At 45.4% G+C, this 22978-nt stretch overlaps 1 protein-coding gene across 2 annotated transcripts in view; it reads right to left on the bottom strand.

Annotated features, from left to right (window-relative positions):
* Positions 1-3980, bottom strand: part of TMPRSS13 (transmembrane serine protease 13) — a 29857-nt gene extending 25877 nt beyond the window's left edge. For both annotated transcript variants that reach the window (XM_066372476.1, XM_066372479.1), the window contains exon 1: positions 3845-3980. In XM_066372476.1, the coding sequence (XP_066228573.1) occupies positions 3845-3865 (21 nt within the window). In that variant the 5' untranslated portion in view covers positions 3866-3980. The remainder of the gene's footprint in view (positions 1-3844) is intronic.
* Between the last annotated feature and the right edge of the window lie 18998 nt (positions 3981-22978).

The following is a 22978-nucleotide window of genomic DNA, read 5'->3' as shown; positions in this document are numbered from 1 at the left end:
TACACAATGGGCTCCGCATACAATTTCATTTCAACAAAAGAGCCTGTAGTAACAAAGAACTTGAAAATCGCTGGCCTAGGTAAGCCCTAAGGTTAGTTCTAGTTTACCATACATGCCTCCAATACTCATGAAAAAGCCTTGGGCTCCAATAGACCAAGATCAAAACTCCTCCTCGTTTGTTCATTCATTTGTACATTTTCATTCATTTATTATTTATTCATCAAATAGCTTAAAGAATATTGAGTGGTAACTGTTGCCAAGCAAATAACATTTGATTATCCGGGAATTACTGCCTCCGTTTCTCCCCTTATACCCTCTCTGCCAATGCTGGTACATAACGGGGGCTCACTGGACAGTTCTGGTATCGCTTCCCTGTCAGACGAGCCAGCCTCCACTTGGCACTGCCAAGGCCTCCGCCTGGCTGACAAAGCCCCGGAGCCAGGGTTCCTGGGCTGGCTTCCCTCGTGCACCCCCCCCCCCCCAGCACCTTGCACACCTGTCCACCTCCATTGTTGCTGCACCAAGAGGAACCTATTTTGTCAAAACAAGACACTTAAGTTAAGTGGCTATTGTTACATCAGTCAGCCTTCCTGCCCAGTGCCCTGAACTGAGCCCTGTACACAAACTCCCACACATTCACACTCAAATTTGCAAGTCATATGAACAACACAAGGGCTGGCGGGGCAGGATGACCCTGGTGGCAGTCTGCCCCACACGAATGACAACATGACACAGAGGTCTCGGGTGAGAGCTGCATGCCTGCCTGAGTAAAAGGCAGGAACCAGGGGTCCCAAAGGTGCCTGCACAGTGAGGTCTTGGGGTGGCAGAGTGACCTGAGCCTGCTGGACTGTCATCTCGGGAACCTGGCCATTCTTCTCTGTGTGGGGTGCCCCATCTGAACCACTCCTGGGGTCTCCAGCCCTTCTTCAGTTCACAGCACCTGTGGTCTTGGGCTGGATGAGGACTTACTCCATTGTAAGGAGACCCAGCATAAGAAAATCCATTCTGCAAAGGGTGCTGCTTTCACCAGTGGATCTATTTCAGTCTTCCTTTAATACACATTGTACTTCTTAAGCACAAAGAATGTGTCTTGTTTTGAAAAATAAAAAAATACTATTTTTCAAAAACATATACACATATCTAGTGAGGTACACTTGTAATCTCTTTCCATATAATTTCAGAGGCTGTCATGGTACCACAGAGTGGCCTCCAGGGGCAGTTTGTCCAACCCTCTGATTTGACTGGTGGGGAAACACAGGCATGGCAAGGAGGAGATACTTGTCCAAATTTTTAAAGGAGCCGGGACTAGACCACAGGTGAGGATGATAACAGTGAATCTTAACTCCCCACGAATCTCTATTACCTCCACCTCCATCTCTCTCTCCACCTACGGCAGGTGCTATTTCAAAAGAGCCTCCCATGTGAAACTATTCTAAGACACCTTCAAGTAGATACTATTTTTATTCCACTTCACAGATGCCCAAAGCCATAGCTAACCTGGAACTCCGTCATTGTTCCATCCGCCACACTCTGCAGCAAATCTTTGGAATACAGAGAAGCTGAGAACCTTCTTCACCCCTGCTCCAAGGTCCCCCCAAAGAATCAACCAGCTTATGCATGAGTTTCATCAGGCTTCAGCCCACTGGACCATTTTCCACAAAACTTTACAGAGCTAAAGAACAAAATACACAGTGCGTTCCTCTGCCTCGGGGAGAAGGTATGGCCTTGAGGACCAGTTTCTCCCAGTCAGCTCCTATTCAACTTAACCCACTTAAAAAAACCTGCTGCCACGATGATTAAAAGCCTCATGCGGCTCTCCCTGCACCCACCCCAGGTTCACTGTCTTGGCAGTTCTACCTTAAACAAGGTGGGGAAAAGAAGACTCTGAAATAAGGAAGTAGAGGTTCACTTCTTTCATTTCAGTGTAAGTTAGGATAACCTCCCAGAGTGAACGTGGCACCTTCTGCACCATGTGATGCTTATTCCATCAATAATGATAGGATCCAGCCATCCCACTTCTGAGTATATATCCAAAGGGAATGAAGTCACGCTCCAAAGAGATATCGGTGCTCCCATGTTTTCCTGTAGCATTATTCACAATAGCCAAAGTATGGAAACAGCCTAAATGTCTACTGATGGACAAATGGATAAAGATGTGGTACAAATATACAATGGAGTATTATTCAACCTTAAAAAAGAAAAAAAAATCCTGCCATTTGCAACAGCAGGAATAAAATTTGAGGGCATTATGCTATGTGAAATAAGCCAGACAGAGAAAGAGAAATGTTGCAATGTATCATTTATATGTGGAATAAAAAAAATAGTTGAACTCATAGAAACAGAGGAAAAAAAAGTGAGCTGTAAGAGAGGGCACTAAGAGGGTGCAAATTCCAGCTATAGAATGAATCTAATGTATTGATATATGTAGTGACTATAGATGATAACACTGTGAAGTTGAAAATTTGCTATGTAGAATTTAAATGTCTTTACCAAATAAAATTGTGAATACATTGTTAACAACAACAAATGAAAAGCCTGGTTTTCATTCCGTGCCCCTCCAGCGTCCTTCCATATCAGTCCCTGGCTCTGGACAGAGGAGCTTCCTGGGCTGAGGTCCCCTTATCCCCCTCCCCCAGGAACTGGCCCTATCATCCTGCAGATAGCTCAGCCCTTCTCATTCTTTTTTTTTTTTAGGGATCATCACATTAAAACTCCCAGCACATTACCAAGGAGCATGGCTGTGACTGTGGTTCAGTCTCTCCATGCCACAAAACTCCTTTCTCTCTGCACATCACCCTCTTTGCTCACCAGAGGCTCCAATGAGCCCCTAAGCCTAGGGCCAAATGACCTTGGTGGGGTGAAGACATGGATTAAGGAGGCCACCACAGAGCAGAGGTCAGGGGAGAAAGCCTAGAAAATAAATGTCAAGACGGGTGGATGAATGATGGGGGGAGATCATGGTAAAGGTTGCAGAAACACATCTGGGGTTCAGAATGGACCACAAGCCAGAACATAAGCTTAGACGGTCTTTCTCAAAACCAGCATTGCCCATTTTTCCCAGAGTCCCAAATTCTACCACTTCAGTAAAGAGCAGGGGAAGGTGAAAAGCAGTAGAATATAAGTCCTAAGGATAAGTTAGAGCCCAAGAGGAACATCCCTCAAGAAAAGAAAGCTGAGGCACAGTTGAACAAAATCTTTGGAAGCCTTCATGTGTATACGATGGGCTTTTCCACAGAGGACCTTTAGCTGCTCTCTACCACCATCAAGAGTGGGAAGAGAGGAAAGGAACCTGAATTGTAGTAGAAGAAATTGTGGGTAGACATAAGGAAGCACTTTCCAAGCATGAAGATTATTAAGCCCAAATATAAGTGACCAAGGGAGGTTGAAAAAATCTCCTTGACCTTAAGTGCACATAGTGACATTTTTAGGAAGTCTATGAGTCTAGTGAGGGGATAGCCAAGGTAACCTAGAAGCCTGTGAAGTTAAAATGCTAAGGTTCCGCGATTCTCAAACCAGCAACGGTGATGCTCTAACAGTGTACCCATCCTGGCTGGGGCGCTCACAGTCCACAGAGCAGAAGCCCAGTATTTACATACAACCCTGGGGTGCTTCCTGACCAGGCCCCAAGTCCTATCAGCTTCTCTCTCCTTCCTAGGAGAAGACTCCCAGGAACCATGACAAAAGGAGGCCAAGCCATCTTGATTCCAAGTAGCTTCACAGTAGAAAGGGCACATTCAGTTTCCCCGAACCTGAGGCACACAGATGCAGTGCCCTGCCTATCTCCCAGCCCGTCCCGGCCTCCTCAGTGCCAGGAGCTTCTGGCTGGTGTCCTAGGGACACTCACCGGGCAGCTGTGCCTTTCCATGGTCTCCCAGAGGCTCCCCGACTCAGCTGATATCGATGGGAAGATCCATGGTGGCCCCTGTCTTCCCGGGCATGTGGAGAAAAGGGGGCCGGAGAGCTGAGGGCCAGCCCCCACCCGATGGGGTGGGGAAGCCGGTTGGGACGTGTGAGGTAATTCCAAGTACAAACAACAGGGCAGACGAGCCAGACCTGTCTTCACCCCTCCTCCGAGGCCGCCCCAGTTACTCAGCGAATACCAAATGAACGTGAGCTACCTCTCCTCCTGCAGCTGCTGGGAAACCCAGTTGTCCCGGTGCCTCTCCCGAGGGCGATCCTGAGAGAAAGGGCTCAGGTCCCGCCAGGACAGTCTCAGCCCAGTCGACCTGAGCCCCTCAAACAGATGTTTTCGAGCACCCTAAGGTATGACCCTGTCCCTAGGGGATGTCCACGGCCAGGGACCAAAGCCCTACCCAGGGCAGGACAGTGTGAATCTTTATCTTCAAAGACCATGTATCCAAATCACAAATTAGGGCATGTGGACTGGCAATATATTTTTCTTCTAAACTTAATCTCCACAAGAACTTTTAACAAAAAAATTTGACTTAAATAACTTCTTTTTTTTAAAAAACAGCTTTTCTTTTTTTTTAATTTTATTTATTCATTTTTATTATTAGAGAGAGAGGAGAGAGAGAGAGAGAGAGAGAGAGGAGAGAGAGAGAGAGAACAGAGGAGGAGCAGGAAGCATCAACTCCCATATGTGCCTTGACCAGGCAAGCCCGGGGTTTCAAACCGGCGACCTCAGGGTTCCAGGTCGACGCTTTACCCACTGCACCACCACAGGTCAGGCTCAAATAACTTCTAATTATGCACATAATGAATTGTGCCCATTGAAAACAATAAAATGCTATTAAATAACATTTCAAAGCCAATTAAAATAGAACATAAACATCTGAATGGAAACCATTCCAAAAAATATTGGGCTGACTCAAAGTCTCACACCTAGGCCCCGCTTTGACTCTGGGAGTCTCAGGAGACAGCAGGACTGCCCCAAGAGGGGTGCCCAGCACCACCAAACCCAGCAGAGCTGCCCTGTGAGCTGCAGAGGTTAGCTGGGTGGACGCCTCCCCTGGCTGAGTGTTAACGGGTGTAAAGATCAGAGAGTTGCAGGCGTTTTGGAGGTTGAAGGTCTCTCAGTGACCACTGGAGATTCAGTGTCCTCATTTAACAGATGGAGAAGCAATCTGCACATGTCACAACAAACAAACAGCAGCAGCAGCCATAATAACAAGGTGCCCATGTGAATACTTTGCATACAGCAACGCCATCTAGCCATCCTTCCCTCACTTATTCAACTATCTACGGAGAGCTTCTGATATGCCTGCACCGCTCTAGGACCTGGGGACACAGTGAACAAAATAGGAGAAGACCCCTGCTCTCTGTCACTAGCAGTGAGACACACAAAAATAAATAGATGGGGAGATGGACGGACAAAGAGATGATAGATAGATAGATAGATAGATAGATAGATAGATAGATAGATAGATAGATAGATAGATAGACGGATAGAAGAGTATATTAGAAAGTGAGGTGCTATAGAGAAAAACAAAGCAGGGAGGAATCAGGAGGGCTGGTGGTGAGGGTTACAATTTGAAACAGGTAAGTCAGGGAGGGCCTCACTGAGGTCACATTTAAGCAAAGACTTAAAGGAAATGACTACTCTTCTCCCCATTTATATATGAGAAAATAGAAACATTGGCTCAGAAGGGAAACTGTCAGCTCCAGCTTAGGGTGTCTCAAGGGAAATCTAATCTAGAGGCAGAACTCCTCGAGGGCCCAGGTGGGGACCCCAGGGTTTTCCAATATGCGGTTAGTTTGGGATGTTAGTTCTCTGGCTCTCCAAGAGGACCAAACTCAACCCCAGGCCACCCACTCCTGCTGCTCTCTGACAGCAGAGGGACCCTCCTTCCCACCAAGGGTGAGAAGTGAAGACGCTGGAATTCTGTCCTGCTCCTCCTCTCCCTCCGGCCTAGGGAGGTGCCCAGCGGGGAGTGACCGGGCTGTCACTGAGCCTTGGTTCCATTGGCCAGACCTGAGGAGCCCCACTCTATCCGGGACAGGCTCCTGGCCTCCCAGGGTCACCCTTAGCTTTACTCCCTGAAGGTTCCACTGACCTCTAAAAAGAGCTCAGTCGTGCAGGTCTGGGCCAGTCGGAGAAGATGGAAACCCTGGCCCTGAGGGGAAGGCCAGCTACGTGGACTTGGGGGTGTTCAGGTTCAGCAGCTGGAAAATGATGAGGACATCCAAGCAGAGACTGTGTTGGGCATTGGGCAGACACTGAAGAAACATCGGCTTCATTTCTTGCTCTGTTTCTCAGCTTCCATCAGAAACACAAGTTGGCCCAACCCAGAGCCCTTGCTGACCAAGCCATCTAACCTGTGCAAAATTCCTGCCAGCCAGTGAGTCAGTTCAATAAGCAATGTGACTGCTCGGCACCAGGCCTCACAGAAGCTGCACCCTGAGAGGACACCCAGCACAGCTGACCCTTGAATGAGGCAGGGCCAGGGTCACCGACGCCCTGCACAGTCAAAAATCCGAATAGAATGTTTGACTCTCCCCAAAACTTAAGTACTAGTAGACTACTGCTGACCAGAAACCTTACCAATACCATAAACCGTTGATTAATACATATATATTTTGTATGTTATATGTATTATATTTTGTATTATTATAATAAAGTAAGCTAGAGAAAGAAAATGTTATTAAGGAAATCACAAGGAAGAGAAGATATATTTATAGTCCTGTACATATTTATTTCTATTTATTTATTTTTACTTCTTTTTTAAGTGAAAGGAGGGGAGATAGATAGACTGCTGCATGCGCCCCAGCCAGGATCCAACCAGCAACCCCCATCCAGGTCTGATGCTCTGCCCGTCTGGGGCCATGCTCACAACCAAGTTATTTTTAGCGCCTGAGGAGGGAGGCTCCAGGGAGCCATTCTCGGTGTCTGTGGTCGATGCCTTCGAACCAGTCGAGCCATGGCTGTGGGAGGGGTAGCAGGGAGGGGAGTGGAGAAGCAGATGGTCACTTCTCCTGTGTGCCCTGACCAAGAATTTACATACGTATTTTTAAACATCCGTGTATAAGTGGACTGGCTCAGTTCAAGCCCATGTTGTTCAAGGGTCAACTGTCTATGTGTTGGGGATGGAGGGGACCCTGAGGCAGGAAATTCTTTGCTGGCAGTTTTTCTAGTTCCAGAGACGAAAGTCCTTGGGATAGCACAAGACCTGGATCCTTCCCCCAACAGGGCTGGCCTTGAAGGCCTGCCCCTCCCTTGTCTTTTGCCCCTGATCCGGGCCTGGCTCTGCCCTTTCCTGTCTCCTGGGAAGGAAAGAGATCCTGTCCGCACCTTCCCTGCCTCCGTCCCCTCCAGCCATTCCCTGTTCTCCCTCCAGCAGCCTGACCCACGACTTCCCTCCCAGAGGCTAGTAGCAGCCCCTAGACCCAAGTGCTCATTTGTCCTCCCTTTGACCTCCCTGAGTGGGGAGCCCAGGATAGCCAGCAGGCCCATTCCTACCCTGGTCAGTCATTTCTGTCTGAGGTGGAGGGAGTTTTGTATCAGCCATGTAAATGAGCACAGGCCTCAGGCAACCAGAGGAGGAGAGTGAGGGGTGACAGAAATCTCACTGCCACTTTGAGACTAAACTCCCAGCGCTCTGCTTCATGGCTGCACCAGCTGCCACATCCCATGCTTTGGGAGCTCCTTCCTGGGACTGCAGACTGGGACACAGGGCTCTTGGCCTTTCTAGTCCCACCCTGTTGTTGGTGCTTCTCTTTCCTGAGCCTCCCTCCCAAATTACTTCCCCAGCTCCCTCTATGGAAGCCCTGAGTACCTTTCCCCTTTCGCACCCCACTTCTGAGAGTCTTCCTCACTCAGAGCACAACAGAAGGGCTGCCCTCTACCCAGAGGGGGCCGGGCCACACACCACCTGCTTAGAGCCAAGGCAGAGAGGAAACACTGAGCCCACTCTCAAGGAATCGTTTCCAGGAGAGACCCCACCCAAGCCCAGCGCTCCTCCCTATGCCCAGACCAGCAGGGCCACTGCCTCAGACCCACACCGGGTCCTCAGTCAAGGGCGCTCCTGGGTATTGTAAGAGGAGGCCAGGTAAGGTGGACGTATTATTTTTTTAAGACAAACAGAAACAGCCCATGAGCCTAAATGCAGTTGCGGGTCCCCAGCTCGCCCCTCAGCCAGTGGTCAGGCTGGGTTTCTGTGGTGGGCAGATGTGAGACTCTCTGTTTCCATCCGATATTGGGCCTCTCAGCGAGGCAGTGGCGATGGGGAGGAATGCCCAGGAGGGAAGCCAGGACTTAGACGTGTGTGGAGAACTTGAGGTCAGCCAAAGGACCAGACAGTGACCCCATAGCAGGTTTGTGTCTCTGAGAGCCTAGAACCCTAAACCCAGGAGCTAGCATTTCCCTGCCATCAGGTTAACTTCCTTTTGTATCTCATTCAAGACCAAGAAGGGGCAGAGGACAAAGCCTGCTCTCCTCCCCATTGTTCTTCTGCATCATCGAAAGCCCATGATTAGACAGTAAACACTGGGTAAGATGCCTCTGGCAGAGCCCCTGGCACCCTCAGCACATGCTGGACCCCACCCCATCGAATGGTGGGCAGTGGGCAATGAAGAAGGATGGCCCTGCCCTCCAGGACCCCCAGGCCAGGGAAGGCAAGTTCTCTCCAAGATACCCCTACATGGCAGCCGACCAGCTGTGCCCAGATGGCTCCTGGAGTAGGAAATACCACCATCTGTTCTGTGTAGGTGCCACTTGTCTCCAAGGGAGGATTTGACACAGCCATTCCTCCTCATATTTCACACGCACCCACTTCCCTACAGTTCCTAGGTTCCCACCACAGGGACACATTGAAAACATTAAATCCCACTTCCACATACATGACAGCCCTTGAGGCAATGGTTTTATGACCCTCAGAGTCCTTGCTTTCACCGTCTGCATACACCCAGTTCCTTCATTTGCTCCTTGTGTGCAGCAGTTTTAAGTCCCCTTATCTCTGTGGTTATCTCCAAACCAGACCCTGGCCACCACAACCGTCCTGAAGCATGGACTCAGAGCCCCACAGTCATGTTTACATAGCCGCCCCTTCAAATAAAACTGATTAGAAGGTCATTGGCACTACCCATTGGGCTACTGCTCATCATTCTGCAGAACTGAAGGCATTGCAGACAGACCTGCGATGCTTGGGAAGTTTCTTACCATCTCAGAACCTCAGTTTTCTCATCTGTTAAATGGAAATAATGTTTCCACTCACAAAGAGTATTTATATCCACTCAATGACATCCTTTGTACAAAATCTTTGGCACAGGACCTGGTACATAGTGCCCATCGATAAATACTAGCCATTACAATATGATTATAATTTCTAAATTTGCTTGAACAACAAATAGTGCTTTGAGCAGGCATGGAGAGTATTAAGATACGTGCTTTAATCCAAAGCCCAAAGAGGATGTTTTTGGTGGAGAAAGCCCTGGGCCGAGGTGTGCGCTGGGCTCATGCTGTGGCTCTGCGAATTCTGAGCCATGCACCTTCATGCCAGTGCCACCCCCCACCCCAGGAGCTGTGCTGTCTCATCTCTAAAACCTGAGGTCTTTTCAGCTCTGGAGCGCAGAGCGGTCTCCAAATGGAGAGGCGTGGGCTGAGAGAGGAGTCGGCTGAGAGAGGAGTCAACAAACGTGGTCAGGTGATCTGGAGCTTCTTGTCAAAGAGCTGAGAAACAGAGACTCTGACCAAGGGATACAAATTCACCCTTTGTGAAAGGAGAACATGCCTTCCAAGATGGCCCAGACCAGCAAGAACAAAAGGATGGTCAGAAACCAGAGATGAAGAGAAAAATCAGGTGTAATTACAATAAATAAAAATTATGAGGCAAAACTATACATACAGGTTTCTTTCACAGTTAAAAATAAAAAGAATACTAGAAAATAATAACTCACATTGAAAAGCACTTTTTTTTTAATAATTTAATTTTTTTAATGGGGCAACATCAATAAATCATATATTCAAAGATAACATGTCCAGGTTATCTTGTCGTTCAATTATGTTGCATACCCATCACCCAAAGTCAGATTGTCCTCTGTCATCTTCTATCTAGTTTTCTTTGTGCCCCTCCCCCTCCCCTTTCCCTCTCCCTCTCCCCCCTCCCCCCATAACCACCACACTCTTATCAATGTCTCTTAGTCTCACTTTTATGTCCCACCTATGTATGGAATAATGCAGTTCCTGGCTTTTTCTGATTTATTTATTTCACTTCGTATAATGTTATCAAGATCCCACCATTTTGCTGTAAATGATCTGATGTCATCATTTCTTATGGCTGAGTAGTATTCCATAGTGTATATGTGCCACATCTTCTTTATCCAGTCATCTATTGATGGGCTTTTTGGTTGTTTCCATGTCCTGGCCACTGTGAACAATGCTGCAATAAACATGGGGCTGCATGTGTCTTTACGTATCAATGTTTCTGAGTTTTTGGGGTATATACCCAGTAGAGGGATTGCTGGGTCATAAGGTAGTTCTATTTTCAGTTTTTTGAGGAGCCACCATACTTTCTTCCGTAATGGTTGTACTACTTTACATTCCCACCAACAGTGGATGAGGGTTCCTTTTTCTCCACAGCCTCTCCAACATGTGCTATTACCTGTCTTGTTAATAATAGCTAATCTAACAGGTATGAGGTGGTATCTCATTGCAGTTTTGATTTGCATTTCTCTAATAACTAAAGAAGATGAGCATCTTTTCATATATCTGTTGGCCATTTGTATTTCTTCCCGGGAGAAGTGTCTGTTCATGTCCTCTTCCCATTTTTTTATTGGATTGTTTGTTTGTTTGTTGTTGAGTTTTACGAGTTCTTTGTATATTTTGGATATTAGGCCCTTATCTGAGCTGTTGTTTGAAAATATCATTTCCCATTTAGTTGGCTGTCTGTTTATTTTGTTATCAGTTTCTCTTGCTGAGCAAAAACGAAAAGCACTTTTACATGTATTGTTTCACTTTGTCCTCCAAACACAATTGCACACTTATTATTGTCCTCCCATTTTGCACCAAGGAAGCAAAGTCTCAAAGAAAATAATTCTTTACACAAAGAATTGTCAGGTAATACTCTCCAAGAATATGTGAGTGAACAGACCCTATTCATGAACTCATGAATTCACAGGAAAACAGAAAGACCATTAATATGTCACCATTTGAAGTTGGCATTGAATTGGGACACTGTACAGAGGGGCAGAAAGTAGCCTTAAAAGCTGTTTCAGAAGTCAAACAAATTTGCTTGCAAACCCCATTTCTAAAACTTAATAAGTACGTGGTCTTGGGCAAATTACTGAATCTATTTGTAAGGTTGTGTGGCCATCAACTAAGACACTGCACCCAGAGAGGGTTTGATCCACATTGTCTCTCCCTTTCTGGTGGCAAATCCCTCAGGTGAGGAGGTCGCGGACGGGGGAGTGAGGCTCCTCCTAGGAGGATAAAAGCCATGAGGACAGGCACCATGTTAGGCTGTCCCTGCTCTATTTTAGCGGCTTGAGCAGCACTTGGATCACAACCGATGTAATAGTAAACAATTGTTTTCGGATGTGTAAAAGTTAAGCAAGACTTCAGGGGCTTAGTGACTGGACTTTGATGGGATAAGTGAAAGGGAACACAGCACAATGATCTGTGCACTAGCCCGAGGGTCGTGGGCCCCAACCTTCTGGCTTGAACTCAAGAAAGGGATATAGAAGTCATTACAATTTTGGATGTTGTCTCTTAGTGGGTGGTCCAAAGGGCAGTCCCAGCCCCAAAGACCAATGAAATCAGGATGTTTTCAGGGAGGGTTTTGGAAATCAACTGGAAACCTTATCTTGCCCTTATGTCCTGTCCTTTGCTCAGTGCTCTGTGACTAAGGGGGCTCCATCTAGAGCTACTAGAAACATCAGGACCCCTCAGTGTGGGGAAGCTAAGGCTGAGAAGAAAAACAGTATGAACTCATAAAAACCTGGAAAGCTGAGCTGAATTTGATGTGTTAGAAGAGGACACATCTTAACACTCAAAAGTACTGAATGATGATGAATTATAAGAAGACTTGTTTGCACAGAGTTTTAAGCTTATAGGAATAATGTCCAATGTCCTCAAAGTACTTCAGAGTGTCCCAAGAGCCAGCTCTTGGATAATTGATCCCTGAGGGGCAGGCAAAGGAGACCTTATGGTTGTTGGATCATATCTGAGAGAACTCAAGATTCCACTTCTGAAAAGTAGCCAAGCTAGGGCTGGACCTGGGTCAAGATGCATTGTTCTTAAGAAGTGCTGTAGGTTGGAAATAGAGACAGATTCAAGGGAAGTGTTCATATCTTTATGAAGTTTATGTGGATCATAGTTTTTTGGGGCCGCTGAAGCTGTTTAGGGTGTACCACCAACATTGTGAAGTGCACAGTCTTGGCGGCACTTCCCACTGCAGCCAGGCTCAACCACGTCACAGCCTTGGGACTTGGAGCCCCTCTGGGCTTTCACAAGCTTGTTACTTGTCCTGCTTACCTTGGAGAGTTGTCTTAAGGGCTAGATGAGATAAACAAAGAGGAAGTGCTTTGCAAATGTGACTATTCAAAGTCTTAATATCCAAGGGCATGAAAAAAAAATCATATTCCTTTAGATTAATTTGTTCTTAACTGAGAAGTCTTTTGAGAGCTGAAAAAGCAGACAGGCTCCTGTATTCTTTCTAAACTCTGAATAACTGACAGGAGAATGGAATAATGTAGCTGCATTCTCAAATATCTATAGTTTCTCATGTTAACCAAATTTAAAGTCTAGATAACTTTGTATCTTTTTAAAGGATTCACATTCAAAAAGCAAAACATTCCATTTCCCTTTCAGGAAGCAAACAGTAGCAACATCTATCTTTTGGTGACAGTTGGCAAAACACAATGTGATTAATCTGGGGGCCTGCAGGGGTTGGCTTGCCATGATTCACACTTATCATCTGCTCTGGTGAAAATACATCTGCAGCAGCTGAAAAAATTAAACTAGAAAAAGCACTGCATCAAAATGAAATATTCCTTTTAAAATACCCTGAGCTATGAAGACTTGTAAAAGTTCTAATAAGAATGTGCAAATTTAACATTTCAAACTTTATTATGAAAACAGCATACTGACATTCAAGAAAATGTAAAAATATGAAGACTGTTATATCTCTCTATACAGCCTACACAATCATGAAAAGAACACAAATGTGGAGAAGTGTTAGCTTCATCTTTATAAGGTGTTGACCCGGGACATTTATTTCTTTGAGACTTTGCTTCCTTGGTGCAAAATGGGAGGACAATAATAAGTGTGCAATTGTGTTTGGAGGACAAAGTGAAACAATACATGTAAAAGTGCTTTTCAATGTGAGTTATTATTTCCTGGTATTCTTTTTATTTTTAACTGTGAAAGAAACCTGTATGTATAGTTTTGCCTCATAATTTTTATTTATTGCACATTACACCTATTTTTTCTCTCTGTCTCTGGTTTCTGACCATCCCCTTGTTCTTGCTGGTCTGGGCCATCTTGGAGGGCATGTTCTCCTTTCACAAAGGGTGAATTTGTATCCCTTGGTCAGAGTCTCTGTTTCTCAGCTCTTTGACAAGGAGCTCCAGATCACCTGACCACGTTTGTTGACTCCTCTCTCAGCCGACTCCTCTCTCAGCCCACGCCTCTCCACTTGGAGACCGCTCTGTGCTCCAGAGCTGAAAAGACCTCAGGTTTTAGAGATGAGACAGCACACACAGCTCCAGGGGTGGGGGGTGGCGCTGGCATGAAGGTTGGTTTTCTTTTCCTTTGTTTCTTTTTTTTTTTCACGATTACCGACGTGACGGCTCCACCCATGAGACCTCCCCCTCCCCCACCACTTTAGATACTAATTGCACCCAGTAGATCCCCAGGTTATCCACAACTTTCACTCAATTTGGCCACAAATTCCCATGACCTCTTCTCCTTGGATCAAACGTTTTGATTATTTGCTAGAACAGTTCACAGAATTAGAGAAACACTTCCTTACATTTACCAGTTTACTAAAGGACATGGTAAACGACACAGATGAACAGCCAGATGGAGAAATACGCAGGGCGGGGCCTGGGAGGGTCCTGAGCACAGGGACTTCTGTCCCTGTGGAGTTGGGGTGTGTCACTCTCCTGGTGTGGATGTGCTTGCCTCCCAAATCTCCCCAAACTCCGTAATATCGGGATTTTTAAGAAAGCTTTGTCATGTCACTTCACTGCATTTCCAGCCCCTCCCCTCTGTAGAGGATTGGCAGTGGGGCTGAAAACTCCAAGCTTCTGATCAGGGCTTGGTCTTTCTGGTGGCCGGCCCTCATGCAGGAGCCTATACAGAGTCACTTCATTAGGACAAAAGATACCTACCACCCAGCAAATTCCATATTTCAGAGCTCTAGGTCAGGCATCAAGGTCAAAGAATAAATGTTAGAACCAAAGTTTCTCTTAGCACACTACACAAGGGGTTCAGAAGCCTCATGTCAGGAACTGGGGGCAGAGACCACTATAAATATATATATAATTTCACAATGTGTTTTCATCCATTTGGACAGTGTTATTTTTAGCCGAATCAGTTGCCAAAACTTAGAAATTCAAGGAAGTCTGGTCTCCCTTCCAAGATTGGGCAACATGTTGCTCATAACATGGCTAGAGAAGTACTCACTAATTGATCAATGCAACTCTTTTGCATCCTCTCACAATATCTAGCACAAATCTAAGCAATCAGTTAGTCAGTCAATAAGTCTTCACTGAATCTCTACTATGTGTTATTTAGAAGTTGCTCAATAACTTAATTGGGTCCACTGATCTCTGCATCACAAATGACTGTGGACAGGCTCCACCTCTGAGGGTTCTATGAGCATGAGCTGGGCTGAGCCATTGCACAGACTAAGTGCTCAGTGGATGTTTCCAGTCAGGCTCACAGAGTGTCAGGACTGGAACCACAGAGATCCTCTTTCCTGAACCATTCACAGAATTCTGATACTGGGGTAAAACCTCTGACACTTTGTGGCAGAAATTTTTCCTTCCAGGCCTTAGCACATACGTTGGAGTCTGAATGCTTGCTGCTCAAGGCTCCTTTGGTTCAACACCCAACCACAGGCCCTAGCATATCAAGTTCAAAGCTTCAAATCTAACCACAAGGTTAACCAGCCAGCTGTCCTCAGTCCCGGCTGGAACCATCAGGGCCTGCCGGCTCTGGGTTCCAGTTCTGGTGTGAGGAGGAAGGAAGACTAGAGAGCCCTCCTATGCCAGCACCGCCTACCTGCTCTCAGTGCTGGGTGTCCCGGCTTTCCATTCGGCCCAAGTGTCTAGACGAGCCAGTTCCCCCAGTCTGCACTGGGGCCAACGCTGGTGTGATGCAATGCAGCCCAAGTCTTCAGCCTGAAGCTTGGTTTAATTATCCACATGTGTGGATGACACATAGAGGGGCTAAGGAGGGGTAATTACCCGGGGTGGGGCAACAGGGCCCAGCTGACTAAGACAGTGCTTTGCTCTAGCTGCAGAGAGAGATGGAGAGGAAATTACCAGGACCCCTCCTGGGCCTAGACCCTGTCTTGCCTTCCAGGACATCTTTCCTATGAGGTCTGCCACAGCACCCATGGGAACTTCGTGGGGATGGCATCCCAGCAGGGGACAAGGCATGTGCACAATGTGAACTGCCTGCATCAACTGTGTGTCTCCAGAACAGTGTCTAGTCCAGGCACAAAGGTCCAATGACCAGTTCTGGAACATATCTTTCCTGATTTGTTCCCCTGAGAGCCAGGAGGCTATCAGAAGGAGTAAATTCATTCATTCATTACACACACACACACACACACACACACACACACACATGCACACACCTACACATACACAAATTTAACAGCTTTCCTGAGATAGTATACTCACAGAGTTGTGCAAGCATCACCACAATCAATTTTAGAACACTTTTATCACGCAGCAGCACTCTCCATTTCTCCCCAGCCTCTCTCCCCCGCCCCCAGCCCAGCTGTAAGCAACCACTAATCTCTCTTCCTCAATGGATTTGCCTATTCTGGACCTTTTGTGTAAGTGGGATGTAAATGGAGTCATACAGTAGGTGGCCTTCATGACTGGCTTCTTCCACACATAATATTTTCAAGGTTTATTCATGCCATACCTTGTATCAGCACTTCATTCCTCCTTGCTATGGAATATTATTCCATTGCTTGGTTATACTGTATTTAATTTAACCATTCATTTGTTCATGGGCATGTGGGCTGTTTCCACTTTTTGGCTATTATGAATAGTGCTGCTATGAACTAAAATGTATATTTCAGTTTTTGCGTGGACATGTGTTTTCAGTTCTCGTATGTATGCCCATGAGTGGAATTGCTGTGTCGTATGATAAAACTCTACATTTAATCTTTGAAGGAACGTTTCCACAAACAATTTCTTACATGCTGGACTTTAGCTAGGTGGTGGGGATACTAAACAAATACAGCAAAACAATCTGAACAAATTCTAGTGAACAAAATAGATGAGGCACTGTCCTCATGGAGCTTCTAACGAGGAAGACAGACAGTCAGCAAATAAAAGTCAATGAGCTCCCTGGCTGCATAGCTCAGTTGGAGCATCGTCCCAAAGCACCGAGGTTGCTGGTTTGATCCCCAGTCAGGGCACATACAGGAACAGGGCTATGTCCCTCCATCCCCTGCTAAAATCAATAAAAATTTTAAAGAAGTAAATGAGCAAAGTCATTTCACATAGCAACAGAAGGGGGCAAAGTGAGGGGTGGCTTTGGCTGGGGCAGCCAGGGAAGGCCCTGGGTAACGAGAAAGCACCAGTCAGGCAAAGACCCAAAGACCCCAAAGCAGTGGTGTCGGCAGAGACAAAGCTCAGCAAGTCTGAGGAACAGAGGAGACAGCAGCGTCGTGGGAGCAGAATGAGCATGGAAGAGCGGGCCTAGGACTCTGCAGCCACAAGGGGGTCTGAATTATACTCTAAGTGCACTGGAAAGCCACCGGGTCCTTTTCAGTAAATGCTGGCAGGAAAGCATGATCTGATTTTTTTTTTTTTAAAAAATCAATAAGATTTTGTGAAGTATACTGCATACACAATAAACTTTACCTTTCTTAAAGTTTAATGAGCTTTGACAAATACAGTGTCTCCATAAAGTCATGGTGAACTTTTGACCAGTCACAGGAAAGCAACAAAAGACGATAGAAATGTGAAACCTGCACCAAATAAAAGGAAAACTCTCCCAGTTTCATACCTATTCAGTGCGGTTCGATGTGGGCTCACGCACAGATTTTTTAGGGCCCCTTAGGTAGCTATCCCGTATAGCCTCTACAGACTCGTCACTGACTGATGGCCTACCAGAACGGGGTTTCTCCACCAAACTGCCGGTTTCCTTCAACTGCTTATCCCACCAAGTAATGTTATTCCTATGTGGTGGAGCTTTGTTATAAACGCAAAGATATTCACATTGCACTTTGGTCATGGATTCGAATTTAGCGAGCCACAGAACACACTGAACTTTCCTCTGTACCGTCCACATCTTGACTGGCATGGCTGTGGGCTGCTCCGCTGTATACACGGTGTTACGTCATCATCTGCGCATGTGCACATGGTGCCACATCATCCTACAGAAACTGGGAGGGTTTTCCTTTTATTTGGTGCAGATTTCACATTTCTATCGTCTTTTATTGCTCTCCTATGACCAGTCAAAAGTGCACTATGACTTTACAGACACACTGTATTACCATTGCGTAGCCTCTGCTGCAGTGAAAACAGACAATATTTCCATCTCCCCCAAAATTTCTCTTATGCCTTTTTTTAGTCGACCCTGTGTTCACATCCCCAGCCCCTGACAAGCTCAGATTAATATTTTGTGCCTTTTTGTAATGTCATATAAATGTAATTATAAACATGTCTTCCTTAGTGTGTGGCTTCTGTCACTCAGCATAATGTTTTTGAGATCAATCCATGTTGACATATAGCAGTGATTTGTTTCTATTTTTCTTTCAGGTGGTATTCCGTTATATGTATGGATGTGCCACAATTTGTCTGTCCCTTGACCAGTTGGCTGCCCTTTGATTGTTTCCAGTTAGGTCTATTATGAATAAGAAGCTTCTATGAATATTCACGTACATCTTTGTATGAATATGTTTACATTTCTCTTTTTTAAGTGAAAGGAGGGGAGACAGTAAGACAGACTCCCACATGCACCCAGATGGGGATCCACCCAGCAACCCCTGTCTGGCAGCGATGCTCAAATCATCCGAGCTATCCTCAGTGCCCAGGGCCAATGTTCAAAACAGTCGAGCCACAGACTACAAGACGAGAAGAGGAAAAGCAAGGGAGAAGGAGGAGAAGAGAAGCAGATGGTCGCCTCTCCTGAGTGCCATGACCGGGAACTGAACCCGGGATCTCTGCATGCTGGGCAAACTATCTATCTATTGAACCAACCAGCCAGGGCCAGTTTACATTTCTCTTGAGTAAGTATCTAAGAATGAAATTGCTGGATTATATGCTAAGTTTGTGTTAATCTTTTTAAGAAATACTAAATTGTTTTCCAAGTGGCTGGACCACTTAGTACCCCCACCAGCAGTGTGTGAGAGTTCCAGTTGCTCTGCATCCTCACCAACACTTACTGTTGTTGGTCTTTTTTTTTTTATAAATAAATTTTTATTTTAATGGGATGACATCAATAAATCAAGGTACATATATTCAAAGAATACATGTCCAGGTTATCTTGTCATTCAATTCTGTTGCATACCCATCACCCAAAGAGAGATTGTCCTTCGTCACCTTCTATCTAATTTTCTTTGTACCCCTCCCCCTCTCCCTCCTTCCCTCCCCCCGCCCCCCATAACCACCACACTCTTGTCCATGTCTCTTAGTCTCGTTTTTATGTCCCACCAATGTATGGAATCCTGCAGTTCTTGTTTTTTTCTGATTTACTTATTTCACTCCGTATAATGTTATCAAGATCCCACCATTTTGTTGTAAGTGATCCGATGTCATCATTTCTTATGGCTGAATAGTATACCATGGTGTATATGTGCCACATCTTCTTTATCCAGTCTTCTATTTTTTTTATGGTGACTAAAGCCTTTAAGCAAACTCTTGGCCAATACAGCAAGAATCCATAAAAGAGTAGTGTCCTTAACATGTTCACCAAGTCCAAGTTGGCCCCAACACCATGCCAAATCCCTGTCGGTCTTTTTTAACTTTAGCTATCCTCATCTCTGTTCTAGTGGATGTACTGTGTTATTTCAATGTGGTTTCAAGCTGCATCTCCTTATGTGCTCAATGGCCATTTCCACATCTTCTTTGTAAAATGTTTGTTCAAATCTTTCTGTCTTCTTCACATTTTTATCAAGTTGTTTGACTCTTCATTATTGGGCTGTAAGGGTTCTCTATATATTCAGAATACATTTTGCACACTCTGAATATAGTTTTCAAATATTTTCTCTGATCTGTGGCTTATTTTTTCATACTCTTTCTAGTGTCTTTTCAAGAGTAGAAGTTTTTTTATTTTTGGTTAATCTAATATGCCAAATTTTTTTATGGTTTGTGTCATTCATGACTTATCTAAAATCTTTGCCTAACCCAGGGGATTTTTTCTATTTTCATCTAGAATTTTTATAGTTTTAGCTTTTACATTGATATCTATAATTCAAGTTAATGTTTCTATGTGGTGTGAGGTAAGGATCAAGTTCCATTTTTTTTGTCATTGTGGATATCCAGTTGTCCCAGCATTATTTCTTGAAAAGACTATCTTTCCTTCCCTGATTCCTTAGTACCTTTGTCAAAAGCTCAGTTTATTGTATGTATGTGAGCCTATTTCTACACCCATAGAGCTCATGAGTGTCAAAAACAGGAAGCTATGTACTGGCTTTTGATCACCAAATAGTAATTTTGGCCTCTAGGCAGCCACCTGCCCCTGGTCTGGGTTATGCTTAGCACCTACTGAGAGGAGGCAAACGCTGGTCTGCAAGGAGGGGAAAACAGAGACTCCTGGGCACAGCACCTGTCTCTGGCTATAGCAGAGGGGACATCAAAACCTGGAGAAGATATCTTTCAGCTTCTCAGAAGCAGAACAGAAGAAGGGATATCTGGGCCTAGTGAGCACAGCTGAATGGAATTAGGCAGTCAGAGGCAAAAGTGGCAAAGGAGAGAAACAGGGAGAGAGAAAGAGGAAGGTACCTTGCTGTCCTCAATAGAAATAACAAGAGCAACATAGGCCAGCCCTTGGAGCTTGGGGATAAGTTAAATAAGTGGCCCAAGTATAACTTTCCAGAGCTGGGAATCAGAGCACCAGAAAGGCTGTAGACTAGAGCAATGGTTCTAAGTCTGGGCCTTATTCCAGCATCACTTTGACGTGGATCTCACCCTAACAAAATCTCTGGAAGTAAAGCCTGCACACTGGTATGTTTAAACAACTTCCTTGGTAATTTTAATTAGAAGCCAGCCTGAGAACTGCTGTTTAAGTAAAACTTTTTCATCTTACAGAGGGAAAGTTAAGAAGCAGAGTTGGGCAGAGGCTAGAATTAGGATGAGTGACCATCCTGGTTAGCCCAGGGGTTCCTGTGATGTAGGGTTTTCAGTTCAATAGCCAGAACAGTCCCAGAACATGGGACTTTCAGTGCCAAACCTGGGAAAGTCCTGGGTAAACCAGGACAAGTTGGTCATCCTACTATAATGGTCATCTCCCCCCTATTTTCTATAGTTCTTTCCACTTAAAATGATAGACTAGGTGATCACTGAATCACGGACAACAAACTGACTATCTTGCTATGCCATCAGACCTATAGCATGGTACAGCTTTTGTTTCTAGCTTCCCCGCAGGACAGGACATTCCCCCAGATTCTAATACAAAGCAGTCAGTCCATTGGCCTCTGAGGGGACAGAAGCCATGGGGAAGCAGTTGGTCTCCATAGAAGCCCCATTTAGCTTTGCTCAGACTGTTTCCATGTGGGCTCCCACCTCTGAGGGTTGAAGGAGGGGCTTATTTCCTAGCTAAATTGCCCTAGGACAGCTCTCATGTCACCACTTCCCTCTCCTCTATAGCTTTATCACAGTAGTAATTTTACTTTATTTTACTTTACTTATTTTTGAGAAAGGCAGGGAGAGAGAGAGACAGGAACACTGAGCTGCTCCTGTCTGTGCCCTGACCAGGGAATCAAACCTGCAACCTCCATGTTCCGGGACGGTGCTCCAGACAATTGAGTTATCTGGCCAGGGCTTAATTTTTATTGATTTTTAGAGAGAAAGAGAGAGGAAATGAAAGAGAGGGAGGGGGAAGGAAAGCATTCATTTGTTGTTCCACTCAGCTGTGCATTCATTGGTTGCTTCTCGTGTGTGCCCTGACCAGGGATCAAATCCGCAACTTGTTGTTTCCAGATAAACTGACTGTGCTAACTGGCCAGAGCCCACAGTGGTCATTTTATATTTGTGTGATAGCTTGATTGATGTTTCTCAATATTTTAAACTCATCAAAGACAAGGCTCTGCCTGTTTTAGTGTATTATTGCATCTCAGTACCTAGTATATATGTGACACATAGTAGGTTCTCAACAAATGAATAAAAGCATGCATGCATGAATAAATGGATGAATGAATGAATGAATAATAAATATCACTACCTATTGTCATGCTCAGAGAATAACACTGACTTGTATCCTTTTATCACTGGGAGATTTCAAACCGGTAGGAGTTAAGTCTTTGCCTAGTGGGGCCCACACTGTTATGACAAATATAATCCATATTCATCTGAAATATACAGTTGAAATTTGAACAATGTTGGGGTTAGGAGCACCAACCCACTTTGCAGTAAAAAATCCACCTATACTTTTTGACTTAACAAAAACCTAGTTGTCACCCTAGCCGGATAGCTCAGCTGGTTAGAGCATCATCCCAAAGCACAGAGATTGCAGGTTTGATCCCCGTCAAAGTACATACAGGAATGGCTCAATGTTCCTGTCTTTCTCTCTTTTCCTCTTCCTCTCTCACTGAAACCAATAAATAAAACAACAACAACAACAAAAACACCTAGCTGTCCATCAGTGTTTGTGGTGGACTGGTTCTAGGACCTCTTGTGAGGACCTAAATCCACAGATACTCAAGTCCTCTGTAGAAAATGGCATGAACCAATGCATGGAGCTGGCCCTCTTCATCCATGGGCTCACAATCAAAAAGAGAACAGGTATTTATTGAAAAAGAATCTGTTTATAATGTGGACCCTTGCACTTCAAACTTGTGTTGTTCAAAGAGCCAATGACAGCGGCTCGGGAAGGAGAATGAGGGCGGAGCTGGCCCCGCTGAGAGGCCTTGGTTTGCTACCTGCTTCCTGAGACACGGTGCTTCTGAAAGCAGAGCTGCTGGTCACCCTCATGTCCAGTCCACGCTCCTCCCCAAATCAGTTACCTCTGGTGCTTTATTAATTCCTATGACATTCAGGGCTTGCCAGGCAGGGCTTCTGTCACGTTCCTAGAACTTCGTTACAGATGGTCCATGGATTCGTCATCAGCACCAGATGTCTAATAAACATCCTATGTTCCAGTCACTGCGCCGAGCGCTGGGGAGCAGTGGCTGGGGTGGGCGTAGATGAGATAATCGTGATGAATAAGACATAATTCCGGACCTAGGGTGTTTTACCATTCAGCTGTTAGAGAGATAAGAAATATGCTTGTCTCGAAAAGGCTTATCAGACTATAAGACAGTTTGTAATAAATGCCAGAGGTGTGGTATAAGCAATGAATGGTGTCCAATTTCAGATGGGGGTGGTGGTAAAAGACAGAACTGAGGGTTGGGCTGGGCTGGTTGTTTTCTACCGTGTCACCCACGTCTTCCATTTTCCATGATCAAATACCAGTCTTTGGCCCTCACTCCATCCTCTGTTGCACTACCCAAACTCAAAAGCGAATGACAGGGGTATCTTTGAGGAAATGCTTGCAATGTCCCCCTGGACTAGGTACAAAAATGCCTTGTGCCTTGTAGGCACTTGTTAGAATGTTGATAAACACAGAATGAATGAATGGGTCAAGAAGACCACCCCCAATTGCACCGGTCATTTCAGATACAATAAGATACAG

Source organism: Saccopteryx leptura, chromosome 1 (assembly GCF_036850995.1).
Source record: "Saccopteryx leptura isolate mSacLep1 chromosome 1, mSacLep1_pri_phased_curated, whole genome shotgun sequence".
In the NCBI taxonomy this organism is placed as follows: Eukaryota; Metazoa; Chordata; class Mammalia; order Chiroptera; family Emballonuridae; genus Saccopteryx; species Saccopteryx leptura.
Note: the sequence above shows the minus strand (reverse complement) of the source record. Positions and strands in the feature narration are given on the sequence as shown.